The following is a 22,980-nucleotide window of genomic DNA, read 5'->3' as shown; positions in this document are numbered from 1 at the left end:
TTCAGAAATTTATTTTGTACACCAATGATAATGCCCAATTCCTAATTGTACAAATTTAGTGTTTTAGCCATTGTACAAATTTAGTGTTTTAGCTTAATTGTACAAATATCTTTTGATTATTATAGCTTTCATCGTTGAATATATAAAATTAGATATCAATTCTTAAATCATTTGAGGACTTTAAATTATTGAATAACATAATAGAATCTAGCGAACTACTTTTATATGTGTTCATTAGGTACCTTTATTTTCTTCTTATATTTTTTAAATGAAAAACAAAACTAAAAATAACAAAATAAAAAGGTATTAGCTAACTACCTTTATTTTCTTCTCATATTTTTTTAAATAAAAATAAATACTAAAAATAACAAAATTAAAAAAAAAGGAAAAAGAAGAAGAAGAAAAGACGATATGGCAATTGTTAACTACTGTAGGAAGTTGGTTTCTTTATTCTTTTTTTTTTCCTTAAGAAAACCAAAATTATTTTTGGAATAGATTCCTCCGTCTTTCCAACAAATCTACAGATTTTAAGCATTTTTTCAGGCTTTTGCCTCTTTCACCCTGGCCCTTTTCTTTTCTTTGCATTTTTATTCAATCTGCAAAGAATAATATATTAAAAGTACATATCTGAAAAGATGAGCTCTGGGGAGGGTTCTTCTCAATCTTCTTCCAAGAAATCCAGGCAACCCAAATGTAGATTCTCTCTTCCAATTTTCAGTTCCCTCTGTTTCTTTGTTTTTTGATTTTCTTTATTCAGTTGCTTTACTGAGGAATTGATTCTTCCATTTTATTTCTTTTGAATTTGTGGATGATTGTGATTGATCGTTTCTCAAAATGCATGTTTTTTATTTTTGGAATTTTTTGCTATTTTGATGATAATTACTCGAACGGTTAACCTCAGATTTGTAATGGAACAAGAAATGGTTTTTCAAGAACCATCACGGGCCTGCATGATTATAATAAGTAAATTCTTTTAAAAAAATGAGAATAGTTCTTAAGTGCTATTTGGGATTCCGTTTCTTGGTTCTTGATCATTAATCCATAAGGTTTGGCAATGCGGGGTGATTAACAGTGGTAGTATGTTTCTGAATGTTCGGATTTATGAAAGCCCTTTGCGAGATCCCCCTTTCTATTTTTATTTTTATTTTTATTTTTTGATTGAGTATCAATACAGTTTAAAGCCCATGATTGATTCAATTACGTAAATTTCCCATAGATATGACGATTTATGGTGAAGAATTCAGGAATTTTCTCTGGCTACTTCATTGTTGCATCTGATCAATATGCAATTTTAGTTTCTGAATTCTGGTTTTTAGCACGTAACACTGATTAACCTTTTTTAAATGAATGATTAGTTGATTGAGATTGCTTTTTTTTTTTTATAGATCATCCCTGTCAATATAAGTATCCAATTGTTGCCACTTTGTTATGCTTCAGATTCTAGGTTTACACAACAAGAACTGCCTGCATGCAAACCGATATTAACTCCAGGATTGGTATGTTTTCATTATATTCTGCAACTGGATTTTGATCTGTGAAACTTGATCCTTTTTCCTTTTCTGTTCTTTTCTGATTCTCCTCCTGTTATTATTTTAGGTGGTCACAACTTTTATACTAGTAGGGGTTATATTCATACCAATTGGCCTTTTGTCTCTGTCTGCATCAGAGAGGGTAAAGATTTAGATGATCCATCTGCTAGAGTCTTTCAAAAAAGTAACCTTTTCAATGGGTCTGATATGCTATGGCTGATGTATAGGTGGTTGAAATTGTAGACCGCTATGACGAGGATTGCATTCCTTCCGATCAAGAGAAAACTGCATTTATTCAGAGTGACAAGACCAACAAAACCTGTGTCCGGAGCTTGACAGTAGGTGCAATTTCTTAGAACTGATGTTTGCAGATACAACATGAAAAGAATTTGTTTCATTTATTCCACTTCTCTTCCTCCAGTTTGAAAATATTAGTTTGCAAAATGATTGTTCAGGTCCCAAAGAAAATGCAGCATCCGGTTTACATCTATTACCAGCTTGATAACTTCTATCAAAACCATCGTCGGTATGTTTTATTTTTTCTGACGTTGTTTCCAACGGGATTGAGTAGTTGTTATTTATTTGAAATGTCTCTTGGGTGTTTTTCCCATTGTTTTTGTGAAAACACCAGCATGCTAGACTGTATAAGCTGGACCAAATGAATAATTTGACCTTAATGATGTGAAGCTTTCTGGAGATCAGAGTGGATTTCTTATTTGGTGCAGTTGGAGATGCCTTGTTCTTCCAAGTTTATTGATTCTCCAGATTCTGTGGTTTCATAATCTAAGAAAACCTTGATTTACTTGCCATCACGCTTTGCTTTTACTACTGATATAGTTTAATCTGTGGGTGAGGAATTTTTTTTTTTTTTATTTGTGGCATCTTTTGTAGTTGTCTTGCTCCTAGCCATAAAAGAAACCTAATTGCAAATTTGAGACTTCTAGTGTGCTATACTCTTTCTTGATTAGCTTGTTTCATCTTCACTTATTCAGAGCTCCACTGGAAATCTCACTCTCTTTTCCAGCTTGTGATCATTTATTACAAACCAAAGTGTGATGTAAAGTTTCTGATTGCTTTTATGCAGATATGTCAAAAGCAGAAGTGACAAACAGTTGCGAAACCCAGAAAATGAGGATTTAACATCACCCTGTGAACCCGAAGCACGCGTTGATAATAAGCCCATTGTGCCTTGTGGCCTTGTTGCTTGGAGTTTGTTCAATGATACTTATGGATTCTCAGTTGGTGGCATGAATCTATCTGTAAACAAGAAAGATATTGCATGGGACAGCGATAAGAACTATAAATTTGGATCAAAAGTTTATCCTAAAAACTTTCAGCAGGGAAGCTTGATTGGAGGAGGAAAACTGGATGAAAAAATACCAGTTAGTGCAGTCATCTCTTCTCTCTATCTTTTCTCCATCTCTCTTTCGAAATCTCTCCCTTTTACATTTTCCTGTCTACCGATCCAAGCGTTCGTTTACTCTGCTCAATTTATTGCCTTATAACAGTTGAGTGAGCAAGAGGACCTTCTAGTCTGGATGCGCACTGCAGCATTGCCAAGCTTCCGAAAGTTGTATGGGAGAATTGAACAGGATCTTGAGGCTAATGAGATGATAACAGTGGTTATACAGAATAACTATAATGCTTATGCTTTTGGAGGCAAAAAGAAGCTAGTTCTTTCGACTACGACTTGGATTGGTGGAAAAAACAGTTTCTTAGGCTTGGGATACATCACTATTGGTGGATTGTGCTTATTCATTGCAACAACTTTCATAGTAATGTACCTTATAAAGCCAAGGTATTCTCATTAGTAGTTATCAATCCTCTTATTACTGTTTAGCATCACATGGATATAGTTCTTCTAGTTTTGGTAGTGTGAAATTTTTAATTTACTGTACACCTTCATGAGTACATAATACAAACCACTGAGACCAGAGTCATTCGATGAATTATTTTAGGGTCAGTGGAAATTGAGCTGTTGTTTTAAGATGAGAAACCAAAATATGATGCTATAATCTTCTCTTCTATATGATTTATCAGCATATAGAATTATGAATTGTGGAAACCTACGCCTGTTTGTCAATTTATTTTGTGAGAATTGCTGTTTACAACATTGGTTTAATTGATATCTTTGCCTTGTACTTGGTAATTCTTTAATACTTCTTTTGTCCATTCACTCATGCAGGCCTTATGGCGATCCATCCTATTTGTCTTGGAACAGAAACCCACCTGGGAACTGAGTATTCACTATGTTCGAGTTGGCCAATTGTTGATGTATTAATATTCCATTATCACATTCTGAATCTTAGCATTTATTCATAGTTTTCTGGATTTTCTTTTCCTTTTTCTGTGCAGATTGCCAAAGCTAAGTTGCATGGCCTTGATTTTGTGGGTTTTTTCTTCCTTCTTAATCCTGAGCAGGATATATTGTGAATAGTAAAAGCATCTAATAAGCAATTTATTAGTCTACATTGTATCTATATCATATTACAATAATATCATTCACATGAAAGTGGCTTGGCCTATTTTCCTGCAGGGTTGTTAATCTACAATGCCCTTGAAACAGATCACCAATTCTTAATTCTAATCTTTGCAGTTTCTTTTGCATTTTGTGAGGTTAATTACCACTTCCGAGATACAAAACTCTATATTGGCAAATTGCGAACATGATCTAACTCAATTCCACATGCCAGGAGTCTTATCTTGATATTCACCTTTGCAAATGGAACCCCGGAATGAAAACCTCTGTGTGGACTTGGACTGATGGACTTTTAATTGAGAAAGGATCTCAAATGAAAGGACGTTGATTATTGAGTTTTCAAACTTCCAAACACTATTAACTCAAATTAACAGTTAAGAGGATTCACCATGAATCCTATACCTTCTAGGCTTTCCTGTCTTCCTGTTCTTGCAGTTGCACTCCAACCCGCATGGCCAGATGTCACCATAGATAAGAGTCCCATAAACCATGGGTTAAGAAGTTGCAGCAGAGTATGTAAGGTCAGAACTGTTCGACAAAATTCATTGATGTGAGAAGTGTTAATTTCGATTGGTAAGACGGGGATTATTGTTGTGGTGGTTTTTTTTTAAAAAAATGACCAATTTCATTCCTAAACCTTTTCACTAGTGTAGATTTAGTTTCTAACTTTTTATTCCTAACCAATTTAATATGTGAACTTATTTTGCAGTTTCAACTGAGGACTTTTGTAGCGACGCTACCATTTAATACAGATCTGACTTCTAATTAACTAATAAAATAGGGAAATTTTGAGAACATCACTCACGGGACTGTAATAAATCAACGTATTAAAAAAATCACAAGATTAAACTTCAAAGAAGTTTTATCTGATAATTTTTTATACGATTTAGAAGTTTGATTTGCTTGTTTCATTATAATGTCCCGAGTGGCATTTCTATAATACCTCTATTTTAGTTAATCAATTAGAAGTCATATCGGTTTTAAATAGTAGTACCATTGGGGTCCTTAATTGAAATTGCAAAATAAGTTCAAATATCAAATTAGTCAGAAATGAAAGTTAAGAACTAAATTGACACCAAAATTTAGGGACGAAATTGGACATTTTTCCTTTTTCTTATTTGTCCTATTGTGGCAGACGAAAATCAAAGGAAAGGGGAAAGTGAAAAGGTTTCCTAGAAAATGAGAGAAAAGGCTTTTGAAGGTTGTTCGAGGATTAGATTTCTTTACGCATTCTTGAGTTCGCTTAAGAAAATGAGAGAAAAGGTTTCCTAGAAAATTGCTTTTTTCTGGGATACTTTGGGCATTTTAGTAAGATTTTAAGGGCAAATCGGTCGTGTCGCTCTTTTATCCCATCGGATTTAGCTTCATTTTAAATCATGCGGCAAATCAAGAGTTAGAGATAGTTAATTGCAAAAATTAAACGTTTGGGGTACAAACTTCAGTCTAGGCATAATTGAGGAGGGCAAAATGCAATTAACTCAACTTAAAATCCACAATCCAAATCTTTTTTTTTCTTTTTTCTTTTTTTTAATCTTTCTCCTGTTCTCTTCTCTTCCCTCCTGTCCTTTCTTGCACTCCCCGAGGCAGCAACCAAAAGCCCGTCCAGACTCCAGACACATATTTTCTTTCAAGAATTCTCTCGTCCTCTTCACTGTAAGGTTTCTTCACTTTTTCTCTTTTTTTTTTGGCTTTTAATTCTTGCTTTTGATTTATTGTTTTAATCCGTGTATAGGCTAAAGCTCACCACCTGAACATGCGTATGGATGTGTTTTGGCTTGATTTTTTTTGTTCTTTTTTATGCTATTTGGTTCATGGTTTTTTTTCCTTTGATTCATCAATGTGATTGTGATCGAGATGCGTTCAATTTTTTTTAAATCAGAGTTGTGATGTTGTTTACTAAGGTTAGAATTTTATCTGCATAAACTGATTAGTTTGCTCCAAAAAAAACTGGTTGGTTTATCTGCATTTTGGGTATGCATGCCTTTCTGTATTGTTTTAAGTTCTCATTTGACGGAATCTTTTTGGTAATGAATGAGAACTGATGTTCAATTTTCTTTCTTTCCCAGCTGGATAATTGTGGATTTTTTGGTATTTTTTCCCTTAAATGCTGTTTTTTTTTTTTGTTTTTTTTGTTGGGGGGGGGGGGGGTCAAATTATCTGTCTTCCGCGATTTTGGAAGCGGCGAGTTGTCTTTTTACCCCCTCCGTTTGAAGGGATTTTGGATGTTGTGATTGATTCTGGAGAACGGTTTTGTGTTAGCTGTAGGAGTTCTTTTTCCCCCATAAGTGTGCACAGGCATTTTTTGGTGATTTGGGATGGAGATAAAATGGTGTTGTGTGAAGGGATTTGAATGTCATGGATTATTCCGGGTAGAGTTTTTCTGATGGCTTTTATAGTACTTTTTTCTGTGCATGGGTGCATACACTTTTCTTGGTGATTATTGAAGGAGATGAATGGTGTTATGAAGGGATTTGAATGTTGTGGATGATTTTGGAGTAGGGTTTTGTGCTTGCTGTAGTAGTACTTTTTTCTATGGATGGGCACACACGTGACTGCATGTTTTTTGGGTGATTCTGAAAGATGGAGCGGTGTTTTTCTTGTGTTCTTGAAGGATTTGTGGATTGCTGATGAGTTTGTATTGGGTTTTTGTGCTGGACCCCAAGATTGGCTATTTATATGTCATGGTTTGAAGCGGGTTCGAAAGGTCAACTCTATGGGGTCATTTGTTATTGTAGGTGTTATCAATTTTTGTAATGCCTTCCCTTGCTGTCTGGACAATTCACATAGACCAGTCAGGATTTGGAAAGTTGTTTTTTGACCAATTAAATTTCTGAGGGTTGCTTCTTTTAGTTACATTGTGCACTCAATCATATGCTGCTTGTGCTTGCCTTTTTCCTTTTCTTAAAAAGACGCTAGATGTTTGTGGGCGTTGAGCCACTATTTATGCCTACCTCGTATAAGTGTAGCTGTGATTGTTCCGTGATTTATAGCTGCAGGTTTTTGAAAAGTTGTCATTGTCTTTTTACTTTGAAAACTGTGGCATGCACATCTGTTTCGTATGTGTTTGAGAACATGACACTTGGTTTATTATTCTATTTTTATGGGAATTATATATGATTCAAATTCTTTTCGAATGTTCATTTCTATATGGTGTAAATTTTGTCTTCTGCAGCAAAATGTGTTTAAGAAATTCAAAGTGTTGGAGCCTAGATTAGTCGTGCCCTCTGGTACAGCCAATAGCTAAGTATAAAACTGAGGTAAATACTTGTATTCCTTGGTTAGTTTGCCCCCAATGAATGCATCTGTGTTAATTTGTTGTCAATGAATTGTTAAATTTGGGCCTTTTGGCATTAACCTCCTATTATCATTTATCCTAGATGTCGGGGTATCCATTTAATTGTGACTGCACAAGTTTAGATTTAAAGCAGATTCTGAATATGCTTGTCATAGAGCATTTAATGGCTAGTGAAACGATGTTGCTTAATCAATTTGAGATTTTCTTGTTATCTTTTGGTCGACTTGCTCCTTAAAGGAATATCACAGACAGGCCTCCACCCTCCTCCCTACCCAAAATGAAAAGAAGACATAAAAGAACCAAAGGGAAAAAGTAGAAAACCAAAAGGAAATGAATGATTGGTTTTCCTTTAGATCGGAAAAAAGGACGACTGGTCAGACTATTAGACATCTGTAAGGTTCACACTATTTATGACTCAATTCTAAGTCAGGAGAAATGATGCTGTATAAAATAGTGTAAGAAAAAAGTTTGGGTGTGCTTTGTCGTTATACAGAGATTTATATAACTGTTTGCTTGCTGATATGGAACTATTGATATTCTTGTCTCTGTGGATCCAATATGGATTGAAGGGCTAAAAGTAAGACAAGAGGAAGTTAATGAGAAAGATAATTGAACTAGTTTACTGAGACATTGCCAGAAATAGTCATGCTATGTATGGTTTTTGGTTGAGGGGTGTTCATTTTGACCTTGGTATTATGGAGAGAGATTCTTCTTAGGTTGCTGGTAGCATACTATAGTTACATGTAGGATTCAACCATTTTGCTCTTTTCTGTATCGGAAACATCCTCGACGAATGTCATCTACATTCCAACTTTGGAAGTTGCCTTTTTACAAGTAATGCAAAGGATTCATCTAAATTCACCATTGCAATTGCATTTTTTTTTGCTGTGAGTGGTCATGTGTTATGGACACTTAATCCAGCATAAGCTTCTCCATTGTCAGTTATCTAAATCTAATTTACCTCGAATGGTTGTTTGTTAGAAGGGAAATCCAAAAACTTTCTTGTTGTGGGGCCACCATTGAAGAATAATAGAGAAATGGGCATATGTGGAGTTGTGGTGTTTAATTATGATTGACACCATATTAAGGTTCTAGCTGTTGTCTATCTTCTTAACAAGGCTTCCATATAGTCAAAAGCACAACTATTATGTTTGGAGTTAGTTATCCTCATTCAGATGGGTACTGGTCTTTCTGTTAAAATATGTTTGGAACATGTAAAGAAATATTATTCTATGAAGAATGATGAAGGTCAGAATTTGTTTCTTTTTTTCCTGATTCAAATGTCATCACATCTCTAGGTGTGGTTGCATACTCATTCATAAGTTTTGTTGAATGTTACCTAGAATTAATGCATAATTCAGCTGATATAAATGCTTCAATGAGTATCGTGAGGTGCAAGTTTGTAATGTATTCTCTTGCCAGCTGAGGTAAAAGTGGATCTTGAAAATAAAAGGAAATGATAATTCTTTTTAATGATGAATTGATTGATATACTTGTAATGAAGGAGAGTAAGTATTGTTTCATGTAGTATAGACAAGTGTAGATTATGTCTTCTAGATGTTTAGCCTTTTTATATCTTTGCTGTGGAAAATAAGTCTAGAAGTAAATAGTTCAGGCATCCAGAACTATTTACTTAGCATAGGATTGAGGTATTTGGATGCATAGGATTGCTATTAATGATTTGTGTCTACTTAGCATACACTTTTACATTGTGATCTCATGATACGTGTATGAAAAATAGACATGGTTTCTCCTTGTGTTGATGGAGTTGTCAAATAGGGAGATTTGGAGGAGGAAGACAAGGGGTTGACAGGTCGTTTGTTTGGACTTTCTCTAGAGCTTCTTGGTCTTTATTTATTTTTTGAGGTGCTAAACCTTTTGTTTTAGTTGAGGGTAGTTTTGTCTACGTATGAAAAAGTTTTAACAGCATCTACCATCTGTTAAGTCATGTTCTAGAGGATCTGTCTGATGTCAAGCACAGGAAGGAAGGCCTGATTGAGTGTGTTCAAACTGATTGACTGACTATTTGTGCCAAGCCATATATGTCTATTTTTCTTTTCTTTTTTTCACTTGTATTGCTTCAAATATGCTTATGAGTGATGAGAATGCCTCTGATTCTTTCTTTCAGCTGTCGATCATGAGTGCTGTGTGACCTCTCTCTTTGTCTGTTACTCTGAGTTGTTAATGTGATGAACAAGGAAATACCTAGTCGCTCGAATTCAAAACGAAGATGTACAGAAATTGAGAAATGCTACTTGAATTCAAAGTTGCCCAGAATTGCAGGTATCAAAATTCAAGATGGATATAATAACTCAACTGCAAGAACAGGTGAATACAATTGCAGGTCTTGCCTTCAACACCTTTGGGACGCTTCAAAGGGATGCTCCTCCAGTTAGGTTGTCTCCTAATTATCCGGAACCTCCTGCTAATCCATCTAGTGCTGCAGAGGATGCTGCTAATCTTGCTGAGCAACCAAAGCTCATGAGTGCTGCACTTGTCAACGCTGCCAAGCAGTTTGATCTGTTGGTAGCTGCCCTTCCATTAGCTGAGGGAGGTGAAGAAGCTCAGCTGAAAAGAATTGCAGAACTTCAGGCTGAAAATGATGCGGTAGGCCAAGAACTACAAAAACAACTGGAAGCTGCGGATAAGGGATTAAAGCAGGTGCAGGAGTTGTTCAGGCAAGCAACAGACAACTGCTTGAACTTAAAGAAACCGGATTGAAGGCTAGGCAAATTTTCAGCATAATTGTGATAAGCATTTTGTAGTAGTTATCTGTTTGGTAGCATTGCACTCTGCTCCAAGTTTTTTTTTTTTTTTTTTTTTTTTTTCCACTGTGAAATCCCATTAGGAAATCCATTCCTCATATCTATCTGAATTGGGTTTAGTATGTTTTCAAGTACGAGGAGAAAACAAAGTGAAGTTCCTAAGGATGGACGTTCACAAGTGAATTACCAATGGTCCATGTAAATATGAGCGACCAGTAGCACGGTTGCCAGCTCGCAAGGCAAAAGTGCTTTGTACTCGCCAAAAATAAAAAAAAAGAAAAAGAAAAAAAACAGGTTATATTACTTCCTCCGTTTCATTTTGATAGTTCTATTTTTTTTCACACAGTTTAAGAAAAAATAGTTAATTTTGTTGGAAAAATAAATATAGGTTACTAATTTTCTAAAACACCCTTATATTAGATAGAGTATAACCTTATATTAATTATTTATAAAAACTTGAATTGACGGTTTATGAAAACTTGAACTGATGGTTAAGAAAGAATCAATGCATATTCATATATCAATGTGTTTTGAAAAATTTAAATGTATTAAACGGAGTAGGTTATATTTAATAACAATATATATTAAATAAATTAGTTTATACTAATGATAATTTATACTCCCTCCGTCCCAAAATTTGGGACGCTTTTTGGGAAACGCACTTTTTATGTACAGTAGCATTACGGACAGACTTATCTGACTCTTCCAAGCGTACCCTTTGCTGTTTGCGGAGTGAAACAACAAATTAGTGGGACCACTTGCCATTAAGTCACTTTGACTAAAAGGCAAAGACAATCAGAAGGGTATAACTTCCGATGATGTGTTGTGGCTGGGTCCATCAGAATTGGTTAGTGCAATCTTGACTTATCAATAGAAGGGTATAACTGGAAAATAATTGTAAAAGTGATTTGACTTTTTCAAAGTGACTCAAATTTTGGGACAAGCAAAAAGTGAAAATATGACATTAACAATGGGACGGAAGGAGTATTAAATAAGGGTATTTTAAAAAAATTAAAAAATAACTAAAGTAGGACGGAGGGAGAAGTTAAAAAAGATTGCCGAACTTTGTTGTTTGCTGCCTTCAAATTGCCTTATTGCCATTTGCCAAAAAGCCGAACCTTCAAAGTACCATCAAGGCTTTGTTGGAAGGTGCGCCTTCGTTCCTAAATTTCAAAGGCGTGAACTTTGCACTTGTGGAAAAATGAGAAGAAAAGACGGCTAAAATGTGTTCCTTGCAGACAAGCATGTGATTGACCCTGTATTATGCACATTTTCAAGCAACGATAGCCTTTATCTGCACCTTTGTTATATATAATTGTTTTTTTAAATCTCCCATCCTTTCCACAATCTTTCCACTTTCAACTATTATATTCAGGATTCAAATTCTAAATCTGATAGCAAAGAGAACTCTAATAGCTCCTCCCAGACCACTAAAATAATCTCAGTGATTCGTCATTGTTAACTTTAATTAGCATGAACCAGAGTGTGTGACCTCATTGCTCACCTCTCCAGAGCCCCAATTTCGAATCATTCATTATGATGCATTTGCTTTCATATTCAGCTGGTTGAACGTGAATTTATAATTTCAACATTTTGACGCGCACAAACTTTTACCTCATAAAGGCGTTATTTGGCAAGTTATAGATGCCTACTCGTGCTCAACTGCATAAAGTCCATTTGGATGGGAGTATTTAAAAGTTCTTTTTAGTTTAAAAAAAAATCTATAGCAATATGATATATGTAAAGTGACAAGATAATTAAGAAAATGTGTCGAAAGCACTTCAAAAAACTTTTTCTCAAAAAACTGGCAACTCAAATAGTCAAATGGGCTTCAAGTTTTCGGTTTCCGCAAATTCCACATGACTGAAATGAAAAAAAGATGAGACTTTGATTTTGAGATTTTTAAAAAATCAAAATTGGAAAGAAACAGATTTTCAAACAGAAAAATAAAATTAAAACTCGGGGGTAAATCGAGACTTCTCAAATCACAATCCAAATGGAGCCAAAGAGAGGAAGAAACATGCAAATGAAGGATTAAAGCCAACAATTTTGAATGATTTAAGTCTAAGAAAAGGGAAGAAGAAAAAGAAAAGAGAAGTAAAATTAAAACTAACAGCTGAAATAAAGAAATAGCCATAGGAGCATTGTGCTGTTTAAGTTCCTTTGGGCGAGTAAAACATGCAATACGCAATATCATATGACATTGTCAAGTTGGAAAGCAGTCAAGCATTGACTTCAGCAATAGGACTAGAACGAGAAACAAGTAGATGTTATTGATGAAAAAAAAAAAGATGAAAATAGAATGACAAACCAAGTTTAAGGAGAATAAAAAGGATTAAAATAGATGACTAACGATATTGACATGGACAACAATAAAAAAAAAATGCACAAGGGAAATTGAGTTGATAAAAATAAAATAAAATTGAATGTTGTTGATTGATTAACCAAAAAAAATGGTGAAAATAGAAAATAGAGCACACGTGATTATTGATAAACCCAAAGACGGAGCTAAGGGGGACTGAGGACCCCCCTTCCTAAGTTTTGAATATTTTGAATTCATAGTGTATAAAAATGCGTGTAAAACAAAGTCCCCCCCCCCCCCCCAATTTTTCTAAATTTTAATTTATATTATGAGAGTTTACATATACATATATATATGAATTGGCCACCTTTGAATTAATTTTTTCTTCAAAAAATTATTTATCTTTTATTGTGCTAGTTGTTTAACTTTCAAAAAAGTAAACATATGATGGATAATCCATAGTAAATTGACCCAATTTGACACATTATAATAAAAGACCCAATTCATAATCATTAATGGGCTAAAACAAAAGTAATTACTTTATTGGCTCATGTACAAATATACAATTTAGCCCAATTGATTAGACTCATTCTTACTTTTTCTGTAGTAGCTGCAACTATAGAACAGACATTTTCAATTATGAAAAAAATTCAAGACAATTCTGAAACAAGATGGAAGATAATTTCTTGAATGATTGCCTAATTGTGTACATAGAAAAGAAAGTTATTGAAATGTTTAGCACTGGTTCAATCATGATAAACTTACTTCTACAAGGAACGTAAATCTCAATTTACTTTTAAGAAAAGCGATTGAAATTGCAGTGTGTTAACATAAATTTTATCTTTTTTAATTAAAAATAGTTATATTTATATTGCATATATATATATATATATATTTGCGTAGGCTACATATTGGAGCATCTTCTCATAATGTGCAATATTGGTGGTTTGTAATATTATAAGATATTTAATTAAAGGTTAATTTTTGTCATAATTTTTGTTATAACTATGCTGCATATTTACGATATAGACAAACCTTTATAATTTAAGTTAATATTTGATGTTTTTAGATGTCATATATTTAAATAGATGGAAATTATTTTGAACAAAGCATATTAAGATAATATTATCAGGAAAAATCTTGGCTCCGTCATTGGATAAACCTTTATTTTGGCCAAAACATAAGGAAATATATAAGCACAACAGCCAGACAATGGGGATCGAAATTGCATTTTTTTCTTAATGATTAATTTCCAAAAGTTTCCAACAAGGTGTGGCACCTATTACTAAACATTTACTAAGTTTCATTCCACCTGCTATCCTTTGTTTTGGATGCAAAATGATGAATATGCTTTGGTGGATGCAGTGTGCTGCTCAGGTGCAGTGGTAACGCAGCAAGTGGATTTAGTGGCCGGTGATTTATTTTACCCTAAAATAGATAATATTGAAGTCAATTTATAAAGCATGTGACCTAGTACAAATGGTGAGTCAAGGTGAGGTGTTTAAATAACACTACTTGCTGGCATTCAAGTTTACTATTCTAAGATGGTTTTCTGTGGTTTTGATTATGGGTGTAAAATGAATTATGCCAGAGTTTTCTGAAGTAAAATTAATTAGTTCAAAATCGATTAATAAACTAGAAAACAAAGCATCAATGAGCATATTGATCGAGTTATCATTCCCCTGCTAGAAATTTGAAAAAAAATAGTGTTCGATCTCATTTTCATATACATAAAAAGATGAGATTTACATACTTATTCAACTTCTACTCGAAACTTTACTTTCATTAAAAACTTTGTTCAAGTTGGAGTCCGATAAGCACTAATTTCAAGTTTATTACGAACTCCAACCGAGTTTTAATGTTTCAGTATTCAGTTCGTTTGCGTTACTCTTTTTTAGATAGAGTACTCCAAATTTTCAACAGAGTTAATGTTGGATGTCATTCCAAATATATCCCATCATCTAATTTTAGGTAAGTCAAAATTATTGCCACGCGCAAGCGAAAATCATATCTCTAAATAACCACCTTTGTAAAGTGTTCCACTTAGCCGAAAATAAAGTCAATTTAGGCAACTTTTATTCAGAAATTTGTTGGAAATAGCTCTAATAGCAAAAAAAAAAAAAAAAAAAAAATTGGTTTCTCATAGACGGTATTGGTAGAGAAATTGTGAATGCATCTTGGAATTCCATTTCCATTCCACCTGCAGTCTTGTGTCAAAGACTTGAAAAAAAAAAGGAAAAGAAAAACAAATAATCACACCTTTATATCATCATGTCACCCTCGACGATACAATTTAAATGTGAGACGTAGTTGCTAAATTATCATATCTTCTAAACTGCCAAGTTTCGCTTTCTAAAGCCAACGAGCTCCTTCCCAGAATCTTTGCTGTCCAAGACAATGGCAGCATAGGTGTTCGAAGTACCATTTTCGGCTGCCTTAATAAGGAGGCCATACTCAGTTTTTGCTCCAATTTGTTCGCTTGCAGCCTTTAAAACATTTTCAAACTGGATATTTTCTTTCTTTTGCTTGTTGTTTTCGTCCACAGCAAATTTTCCTATCGTGACAACCAAAGGGTCCTCAGGGTCTAGTGCACGGAAACCATCCGCGGGGCCTAGGACCTCGTTGGCGTCATCGGCAGCCGTCGTCACCGAGACGTCGAAAAGTGTAGAGGAAATCAAGAAAGAGAAGAAGATGATGAGAAGAGGGCGGAATTCTTTTGCCATTTTTGGAGGGTTTAACTTAATTTTTCTTGTGAGTGAAAATGTGGGCACGAGGAGGTTTTGGACCTCTGGTTATTTATGGCCTGAATTGGGAGGGTATGGTTTGGAATTTATAGCACTTTCAACAAGACGGGATTAAGCGTTTTTTTTTATGAAAATTTTTGTTTGTTTTGGAAGGATATCTTAAATGATATATATATAATTGTAAATCTTAAATTGAATGTCGATTTCTTGGTTAAGTCATTTATTAGGGTATATCCCATTTTATGCAAGTTTGTTCTTCTTGTGCTCTTCATCATTTGTTAAACCGTAAAAAATTATCAAGGAGGCATTAGCAATATTTAACGTGAGATTAATGTGCAAAGATTGAGAAGAATATGAGACTGAAACTGCCATTTAAAGCCTTGACAATTTATTAAAAAACAAAAATAATTTGGATAAACAAGTTTAAGGAGGTGTCTGGTTTAGGGGATTCAGGAAAGGGAATAGGTGTCGCTAATAATGACATCATCACTAGCGTTTATGACACGCACTAGTGTGTCTGCAAATGATAAAAAAAATGTTATTATTATATTTGATGAATCATTTTCAGGCGAATTGGTTTTATATATTTGACGATATATGTAGAAAAAAATTCATCAAAATAAAGTGAATAAATAGATAGCTATCTTATCGTAATTCATAACTATAATTAGTAGTTGTCAATATAAATTAGGATTTGCTAAATAAGTTCAATTTTAAAATAATAAGAAATACATGGCACTTGGAAAGAGGAAAAATGATAGTGGATAGTTACCAAGGACAATTTAAGAAAAGCATAATGTGATATAAATCTGTTTATACAAAAACCCCTCCCCTTTATATATAGAATAGATATAAATAGTAAAAAAAAATCACCAAAATAAATCGAATAAATAGATAGTTATCTGATAGTAATTATAAACATAATTAGTAGTTGTTAATATAAATTAGAATTTACTACATAAGTTTAAAATTAAAATAATAAGAAATACGTGGTTCTTGGATTGGAAAGTGGAAATATGGTACTAGGAGGTTACTAATGGCAGTTTAGAAAAAAACATAAAGTGACATGAATTTGTTTACACCAAAAGCTCCCTCTCCATTTATTTATTGTATAGATATAAATAATAAAAAATTCACCAAAACAAAGTGAATATATAGATAGTTATCTGATAATAATTCATAACCATAATAGTTGTTGTCAATATAAATTAGGATTTGCTAAATAAGTTCAAAATTAAAATAATAAGAAATACATGGAACTTGGAAAAGGGGAAATATGGTAGTGGGTGGGAATAATTTGGATAAACAATTTTAAGTTTTTTCTTTATTCACCCGTTTTCATTTTTTGCTCCGGGTTTATGGGGATACGTTCGCAAATCACTTGAATTTGTGGTTGTACGCTGTTAGCATTTTGCTTTGTTTACTTTTTTGGTTCATAATTATTCCGTATCTAATCCATTATCTCAGCCAATATCTCTTTTAATCACTAGGTTTGATCCAGTGATCAAGGAAAAATTTTTAGAGTTCTTCGCACTATGAAACTAAGAAAAGGAATGGGGAATGGACGGTTTTAAAAAAAAAAGAATTTCTTCTAGAAAGATCCAAGTCAATGATTTATGTGAAATGAATGATTTAGATATATATAGGATTACATGAGGGAAAATATTGCTCAATTGGCTTAGGAAATATTTCTTAAATATGAGGAGTCAACATGATATTGCACCTCAAATTAAGAACTTTTGACTTTTTGCCACTTAAAATTTTTTTTCTATGACACTTTTTTACCTAAACTTCTACTTAACTACTAATAGCACAAAATTAATAGACTATAGAGGTTTAGGTATAAATCCTCATAAATAGAAGTTTAATATATAAATTGTCAGTACCTAATTTTTTTTGCAACACAAAATAAATCCTAGAAAGAATCAAAATCCAAAGAAGATGACGTTTTTTGATATATTCTGGATATTGGGATCCTATTATCAATGTTGTTAAACTTAGACCGGATAGTGACTCAACTAAACTTTTGGATCAAGGGTTAACTGGTCGAATTGGTCAGACCGTTCTTAAAATCCCGCTAAAGTCAGCATGATGTTATAATTATTTTGTACTTTTATAAGCTGCACAAATATTGCAATTTTATTTTTTGGTTATATTTGGCCAACCATACAAAATGTTAGGCTTGTAATAAAATATACACCTAAAAATTATATATAAAAATGTGAATTCATGTGTAAAATATGCCCCATTCTCCAAAATTACTTGAAAAACTAAACTAAAACAAATCATGCCTATTTCGAGATCTTTTGTTGGGAATATGGATTTAATGCAAGTTGGAATCACTGAAGATAATTTGATAAGATGATAGGGATTAAAATTTCTTAATTTAGAGAACATTTAGGTAAGCGAGTGACTTTGATGTTTAAACTAAATGGGTGGCATTTTCTTATTGATATTAATAAATGAAAATTTTACAATTTAGGTAACTCAAATTATGTTTTCAAAAAAACAAGAAAGAAAAATTTGAGAATCGGATCAAACTGTTGAACCGGGTCACTAGTTTGGCCGATTTTGATAGTTTTGGCTAATTTTTTGTCAAAGCACTTTTGTGCTGCTAACTATTTAAAAAAGGAGGTCTATTCATGGTCGGACCGGTCAGGCGGGTCAGTTTGGTCTGGGTCTAACAACGCTATGCACCAAAATTTGTAAAAGAAATTTGAAAGCTGGAGTCGAATATTGAGAACGTACCGATCGGGCAATCATTTCATGGTTTCTTTTTAAGTGTCAAGCTAAACTAAGGAACTTTTCAGCAAGGAACAATTTCAGAAACCTCCCTTGAGGTTTTCAGTAATTTCACTTGATTCCCTTCAACTATTGAAAATCTCATATATCTAGGGATGGCAATTAGGGCGAGTACTCGCGGGGGGCTAATGGTTGGGGGGGCGAGGGATTTTTTTCCCCTTGTTTAGAAATGGGGCGAGGGGCGGGGAACCCACCCCCCGCCCTGCCACCCGTTTAAAAAATTAATAAATATATATGTATATAATTATATATAATGCTTAATTAATTAGTTACAAACTTATAATAATATTATTATTAGTTATATAATATATATTAATATATGTAATATAATTGATATTATCAATTACATTAATAATTATACATGTCTACTAATAAAAATTATCAATTAGTTATACTAAATTTACTTATACATTTATACTAAATTCCTAATTACACTTAACACAATAACACTTTTTTCTCAAAAAAATTCAATAATGACTTTAGTGATTGTATTTGTATCAAAAGTAAAAATTTGACTACTTTAGTTGTATTTGTTTCATCATATTGGATTGTATTCAAATAACTTTTGTTTGATTGTTTTTATGAGTTTCAATTGTGAAATTACAATGAATAATAATTTGGTGATATTTTGATATATTTAATACTTGATTATTTGTTAAAATTTATCTATAATGAAATTATATAACAAATTTTTATTAATCACGTGGGGAAAGTGGGGCCTCCACCACCCCGTTGCCATCCCTACACATACCTAGTAGAGAATTGGGAGTTGTTGCTGATATATATATTTTTTACCCTCCCACCTCTCCCAGGCCTTTTCCATCTCCCCAACAATCAGGCACAATTTTACCTTAATAGTGGGGAGAACTCTAAGAGACATCTTTTATCTATTGGACCAACTTAGTGCTAATATAATATGTGGCGAAAAGATTATTATGATTTTAGCGTTTGTTGATACATATTAACTAAACAATTCCTAAAAATCCATTATTGGAACATATTTGAAGGAAAAAGTAAAAACATTGGTCAATTGTCTTCAGCAAATTGGCGTAAATCTCTTCCCCAAATCTAAATGGTGCATTTTTCTAATAGTAGTTATTAATATTAAAAATAAGCGTCCTATATCATTTCAATTTTTTAAGCATTTTGATTTTGTCCTTTATATTTAGTTGAGTTACTTTGCAACTTTAGGTGTTGATTAGTCTAATCAACTAAACATTGCTAATGCATCTATTAGATATTTTTGAAATTTAGCCCCAGGCTTTTGCATTTGTTTGCCAAGTTTTAATTTATTTAATAGTTTCTCAAAAAAAAAGTTGCAACAATTAGTAAGGGCATTTTTGGCACCAAATTATATTTTCTCTCCAACAATTATTTTTCTATTCAACTTTTTTTATTTGGGCTTCTATGTTACACAAAAGTTCCAAATACGGGAGTTAAGTGAGATTTTTAAAACTTGAGGGAGCTAAGTAAAACTATGAGAAATCTCAAGGGAATTTTTAAAATTATCCCTACTTTTTAAGTATGCTCTAAGAATTATAAAATATTTATTCAAGTTATTTTCCCTTATCTTTGTTCCTAGGCTGTAAACTAATTGAGTGGCTTGCGAGCGAATCATGAGCGGCTCGAGTACGAGCACGAGTCGATGTCGAGTTGATCAAGTCGAACTCGAGTTCAAAAATACTAAATTCGTTAGCTTGCAAGTGGCTCATGAGTTCAATTATATATATATATATATATATATATATATATATATTTATTTATTTATTTATTTTAATAGTAAAATTACATATATATCTCTACTATTTTATTATTTATTAAGAAAAATTATTATTTTATTCATTTTTTTAAATAAAAATATTTTTTTAAATTTTTAAACTCAAGTACGAGTTCGAGATTCGTAAAATTAAGTTGAGACTCGACTCAATTCGGCTCGTTTGCACCCCTATTTGTGCCCTATCTACCAAAGTCATATGGTCGTATACAATCATTAATGTATAATTTCCCATATATTGAATAATTTCTCTAATGTTGTGGTCCAATTTCTCCTCAAGTATATAATATGTTTTTTGGGTGTAAATGGGAGGCTTAAACCCGGGACCTTTCACTTGCACTTCCTTCTTTTGAATCACCTGATCCATCCCTCCTTCCAGTTTATCTTACTTCTATTTTATTTTCTTCTTCTCATTTTCAATTATTTATGGGTAATTACACTAACTTCTCCTCTAGATTATGTAAAAGTTAGGAACCTCCCTCTTGTTTTCAAAATAACATGTATCTCCCCTGTCAATGCTTTCCATCAATCCAACATTTATTATAGTTTTGATTTTAAATCTTTATCCCTTACTTTTCTTATTAATGTCCTTTACATGTAATAAAAGAAAATTTTCAACACAAACAGTTTTAATTCTTTTCCAAAAGAAGAATAAGAACAGTGAGGAGAGTTTTATCATGGAAATTGAAGACCTCACATATTTGTCATTTCATTCCAGATTTTCATACTAACCTATCAAAATACAGAGATATGTACATGTAATTATTTGTATGATAAAACCAATTTTTGAAATTATAAAGTTAAAAAAAGCTAGCACTACAAAAAATTGTTTTCTTCATCACAAATTTACAAATTTTTTGCGATAATCAGCCTATTCGTTACAAAGAGCCAAGCTCACCGTTCATGCAACGGGCCTCCAAAGTCCAAAACTTGCTACAATTTGAAGCATCTTTTTCTATTTTTTTTATTGTTTAAAATTGCTTTCCCCACATTCATTATTCATCCATCAGGAAAAGCTTTCATCCTCCCCTACTTTTTTCCACCACTTTTTGTTTTTCCAACTTGTGGACCAAAAATTTAGAAATTTTACAGTCAAATGAACTTAAAATGACACCGTTAGCGAATAGTTATCCGGGTCCTTACAATTAAGAAAACGTTAACACTTTTCCCATCCCCCACCCCCTCTCTGCTTCTTCAACAACAGCAGCACTGAAACAATTAGGCCTGTCAACGGGTTGGATTCGGGTCGGAATTCATTATTCCGGACCCGAATCCGACGTGTCTTCTGTTCTATATTCCGGATTCGGATCCGACGGGTCTCGGATCCAGGTTGGATCTACCCGAAAAAATTTATCAAAACTTATAATTTCTAATAAAAATGAGAAAAAAATATAATTGTAAACTAATTTCTAACTAATATAAAAAAAATCAAATAAGAAAAGAAATCAAATTGACTTTACTCAAATACATCACTCTAATCAAATTATATTGATAAATATATATTTTAAATTATTAATCTATTTATATCCGGATCCGGGTCTAATATGGGTCGGAATACTATATTCCGTATCCGACCCATTTTTGTTTGACAAAATGGATTCGAATCCGGGTTCAAGTAACGGAATTAAATCTTTACCCGTAGCCGCAATATTTTTATGGATCCGATCCAGATCCGGACCGTTGACAGGCCTAGAAACAATGGGTGTGTTTGGATAACGCCAAATAATATTTTGTAGGTAAAAACCAAATCATCCTTTAATTCGGTTTCCAGTTAAATCCCTTTTTTCCAATTTTCCCTTCAGTTTTGTCTTTAATTGGTTCCATTTTTTTTTGTTTTTATAGCGGATTTTTTAAAATTCATATATGCCTTACTTCGTTCTTCATGCCATTTTTTTTTGTTCTAATTCTTTTATCTGGTAGATAAGCTACAACTAGAGGTGTCAAAATGGGTGACTTGGGCGGGTTTGGGTTGGATAAAATGGGTAATGGGTATAAGTGAGTCAACTCATTTATATCCATTTAATTAGATGGGTATAAATGGGTAAGTCAAAAAATGAATTGGGTAACCTAATTACCCATTTATAACCCATTTATTTTAACTTTTTGCAAACTCATTTAAATTCATTTTTGCAAACTAAGTTATCAATTTATACCACTCTTTGTACCTATCATTAGTTTTAAATATTTACTTATAATGTTCAATAAACTTAATTATCAATTTTTTTTCATTTATACTCTATGTCACAAAATTACCTATTATTTAATAATTGAATAATAAGAATATAAAAATTTGAACTAAGTACTATAAAAACTAATATAAAAACTTAATCCAAAAAATTTGAACCCCTAATATTTTTTTCATATATAAATTTAAAATTTCATTTTATAAAGATAAGAAAATAGGCTAAAATTTATCATAAATTGGTAATGCTAAATGAGCAAGTTAACAAACTAAAAGAAAATAAAATTATAAGATAAAACCAACAAATAATAATAATAATAATAATAAAAACAAAAGTAGTTAACATCATGACAAAATGAAAAATTTGAAAAAAAAAAGGTGGGGGAAAGGAAGAGACTTTGGGGGAAGAGAATTCTAAATGGGTTAATTGGGTTTGATGGGTTATCCAATAATACCCATTTAATAAATAAATAGGTATTATTGGGTAACCCATTTATACCCATATACAAAAATTTAAGATACTCATACCCATTTATTCATGGACGGGTATGGGTAAATTTAGTTAAGTAGGTTGATTCGCCATCTCTAACTACAACTCTTTTTGCGAGTTTTGATGCTTTGGTATGTGATATAAAAGCTGCAATTTTTAGCTTGCCCATTTGATGAAAGAACAATAATGTTTTATGAGATAGAATCATTATTTATACAATACCCAGTTTTCCATCGAGCATGAGACCATCTTAACATTTTCAGTCATTCTATTTGGGTGCTTGATCTTTAAAATTTATTGTGCTGATTGAAGTTGTATCGGTTTACAATTGTTTGAAATTACTTGTATTTGTTAAAGCCATGATAATTGTGGAGACATCAGTTTGGTTGCAGGATTGGGAGTTCAATAAATTGAGAGCTGATGTTAGCGTTCAATCTCCAAAAGTTTATTTAAACCAATGACATCTGAATGATTCGGTAGTTGGTACTTTTATGAAACTGACACAGGCATTAAGGGTGTGATGGATAAAATTGAAATTTGAAATCTAAATCCATTTAATTATTAAATTTTTAAGTACTAAATTTGATATATTTAAGTATATATCATATTAAATGATAA

At 32.7% G+C, this 22,980-nt stretch overlaps 3 protein-coding genes across 5 annotated transcripts; 2 read left to right on the top strand and 1 right to left on the bottom strand.

Annotated features, from left to right (window-relative positions):
* The first annotated feature begins 467 nt into the window (after window positions 1-467).
* LOC113736870 (ALA-interacting subunit 3-like) lies at window positions 468-4,054 on the top strand. 2 transcript variants are annotated; one of them, XM_072083511.1, is made up of 8 exons: window positions 468-693; window positions 1,386-1,496; window positions 1,597-1,671; window positions 1,757-1,867; window positions 1,985-2,055; window positions 2,614-2,911; window positions 3,038-3,327; window positions 3,715-4,054. In XM_072083511.1, the coding sequence occupies exons 5-8, from the start codon at window positions 1,997-1,999 to the stop codon at window positions 3,767-3,769; spliced, it is 702 nt and encodes a 233-aa protein (XP_071939612.1). In that variant the 5' UTR covers window positions 468-693; window positions 1,386-1,496; window positions 1,597-1,671; window positions 1,757-1,867; window positions 1,985-1,996; the 3' UTR covers window positions 3,770-4,054. The 2 variants fall into 2 exon arrangements, with proteins under 2 accessions (XP_071939612.1, XP_027119858.1); XM_027264057.2 differs by having other exon boundaries at window positions 500-693; window positions 1,438-1,496; window positions 3,715-3,998.
* A 1,454-nt stretch (window positions 4,055-5,508) lies between these two features.
* LOC113737149 (mediator of RNA polymerase II transcription subunit 21-like) lies at window positions 5,509-10,371 on the top strand. Of its 2 annotated transcripts, XM_027264412.2 has the most exons (3): window positions 5,509-5,661; window positions 7,181-7,265; window positions 9,432-10,371. In XM_027264412.2, the coding sequence occupies exon 3, from the start codon at window positions 9,602-9,604 to the stop codon at window positions 10,022-10,024; it is 423 nt and encodes a 140-aa protein (XP_027120213.2). In that variant the 5' UTR covers window positions 5,509-5,661; window positions 7,181-7,265; window positions 9,432-9,601; the 3' UTR covers window positions 10,025-10,371. The 2 variants fall into 2 exon arrangements, with proteins under 2 accessions (XP_027120213.2, XP_027120215.2); XM_027264414.2 differs by lacking the exon at window positions 7,181-7,265 and having other exon boundaries at window positions 5,517-5,661.
* A 4,329-nt stretch (window positions 10,372-14,700) lies between these two features.
* LOC140038549 (cysteine proteinase inhibitor 1-like) lies at window positions 14,701-15,093 on the bottom strand. Its single transcript, XM_072083931.1, has one exon. It carries the CDS (start codon window positions 15,091-15,093, stop codon window positions 14,701-14,703), a length of 393 nt encoding a protein of 130 aa, XP_071940032.1.
* Window positions 15,094-22,980: the final 7,887 nt, after the last annotated feature.

The sequence above is a fragment of the Coffea arabica genome, chromosome 3e (assembly GCF_036785885.1).
Source record: "Coffea arabica cultivar ET-39 chromosome 3e, Coffea Arabica ET-39 HiFi, whole genome shotgun sequence".
Taxonomy (NCBI): Eukaryota; Viridiplantae; Streptophyta; class Magnoliopsida; order Gentianales; family Rubiaceae; genus Coffea; species Coffea arabica.
This window is presented reverse-complemented; position numbering and strand designations above follow the sequence as displayed.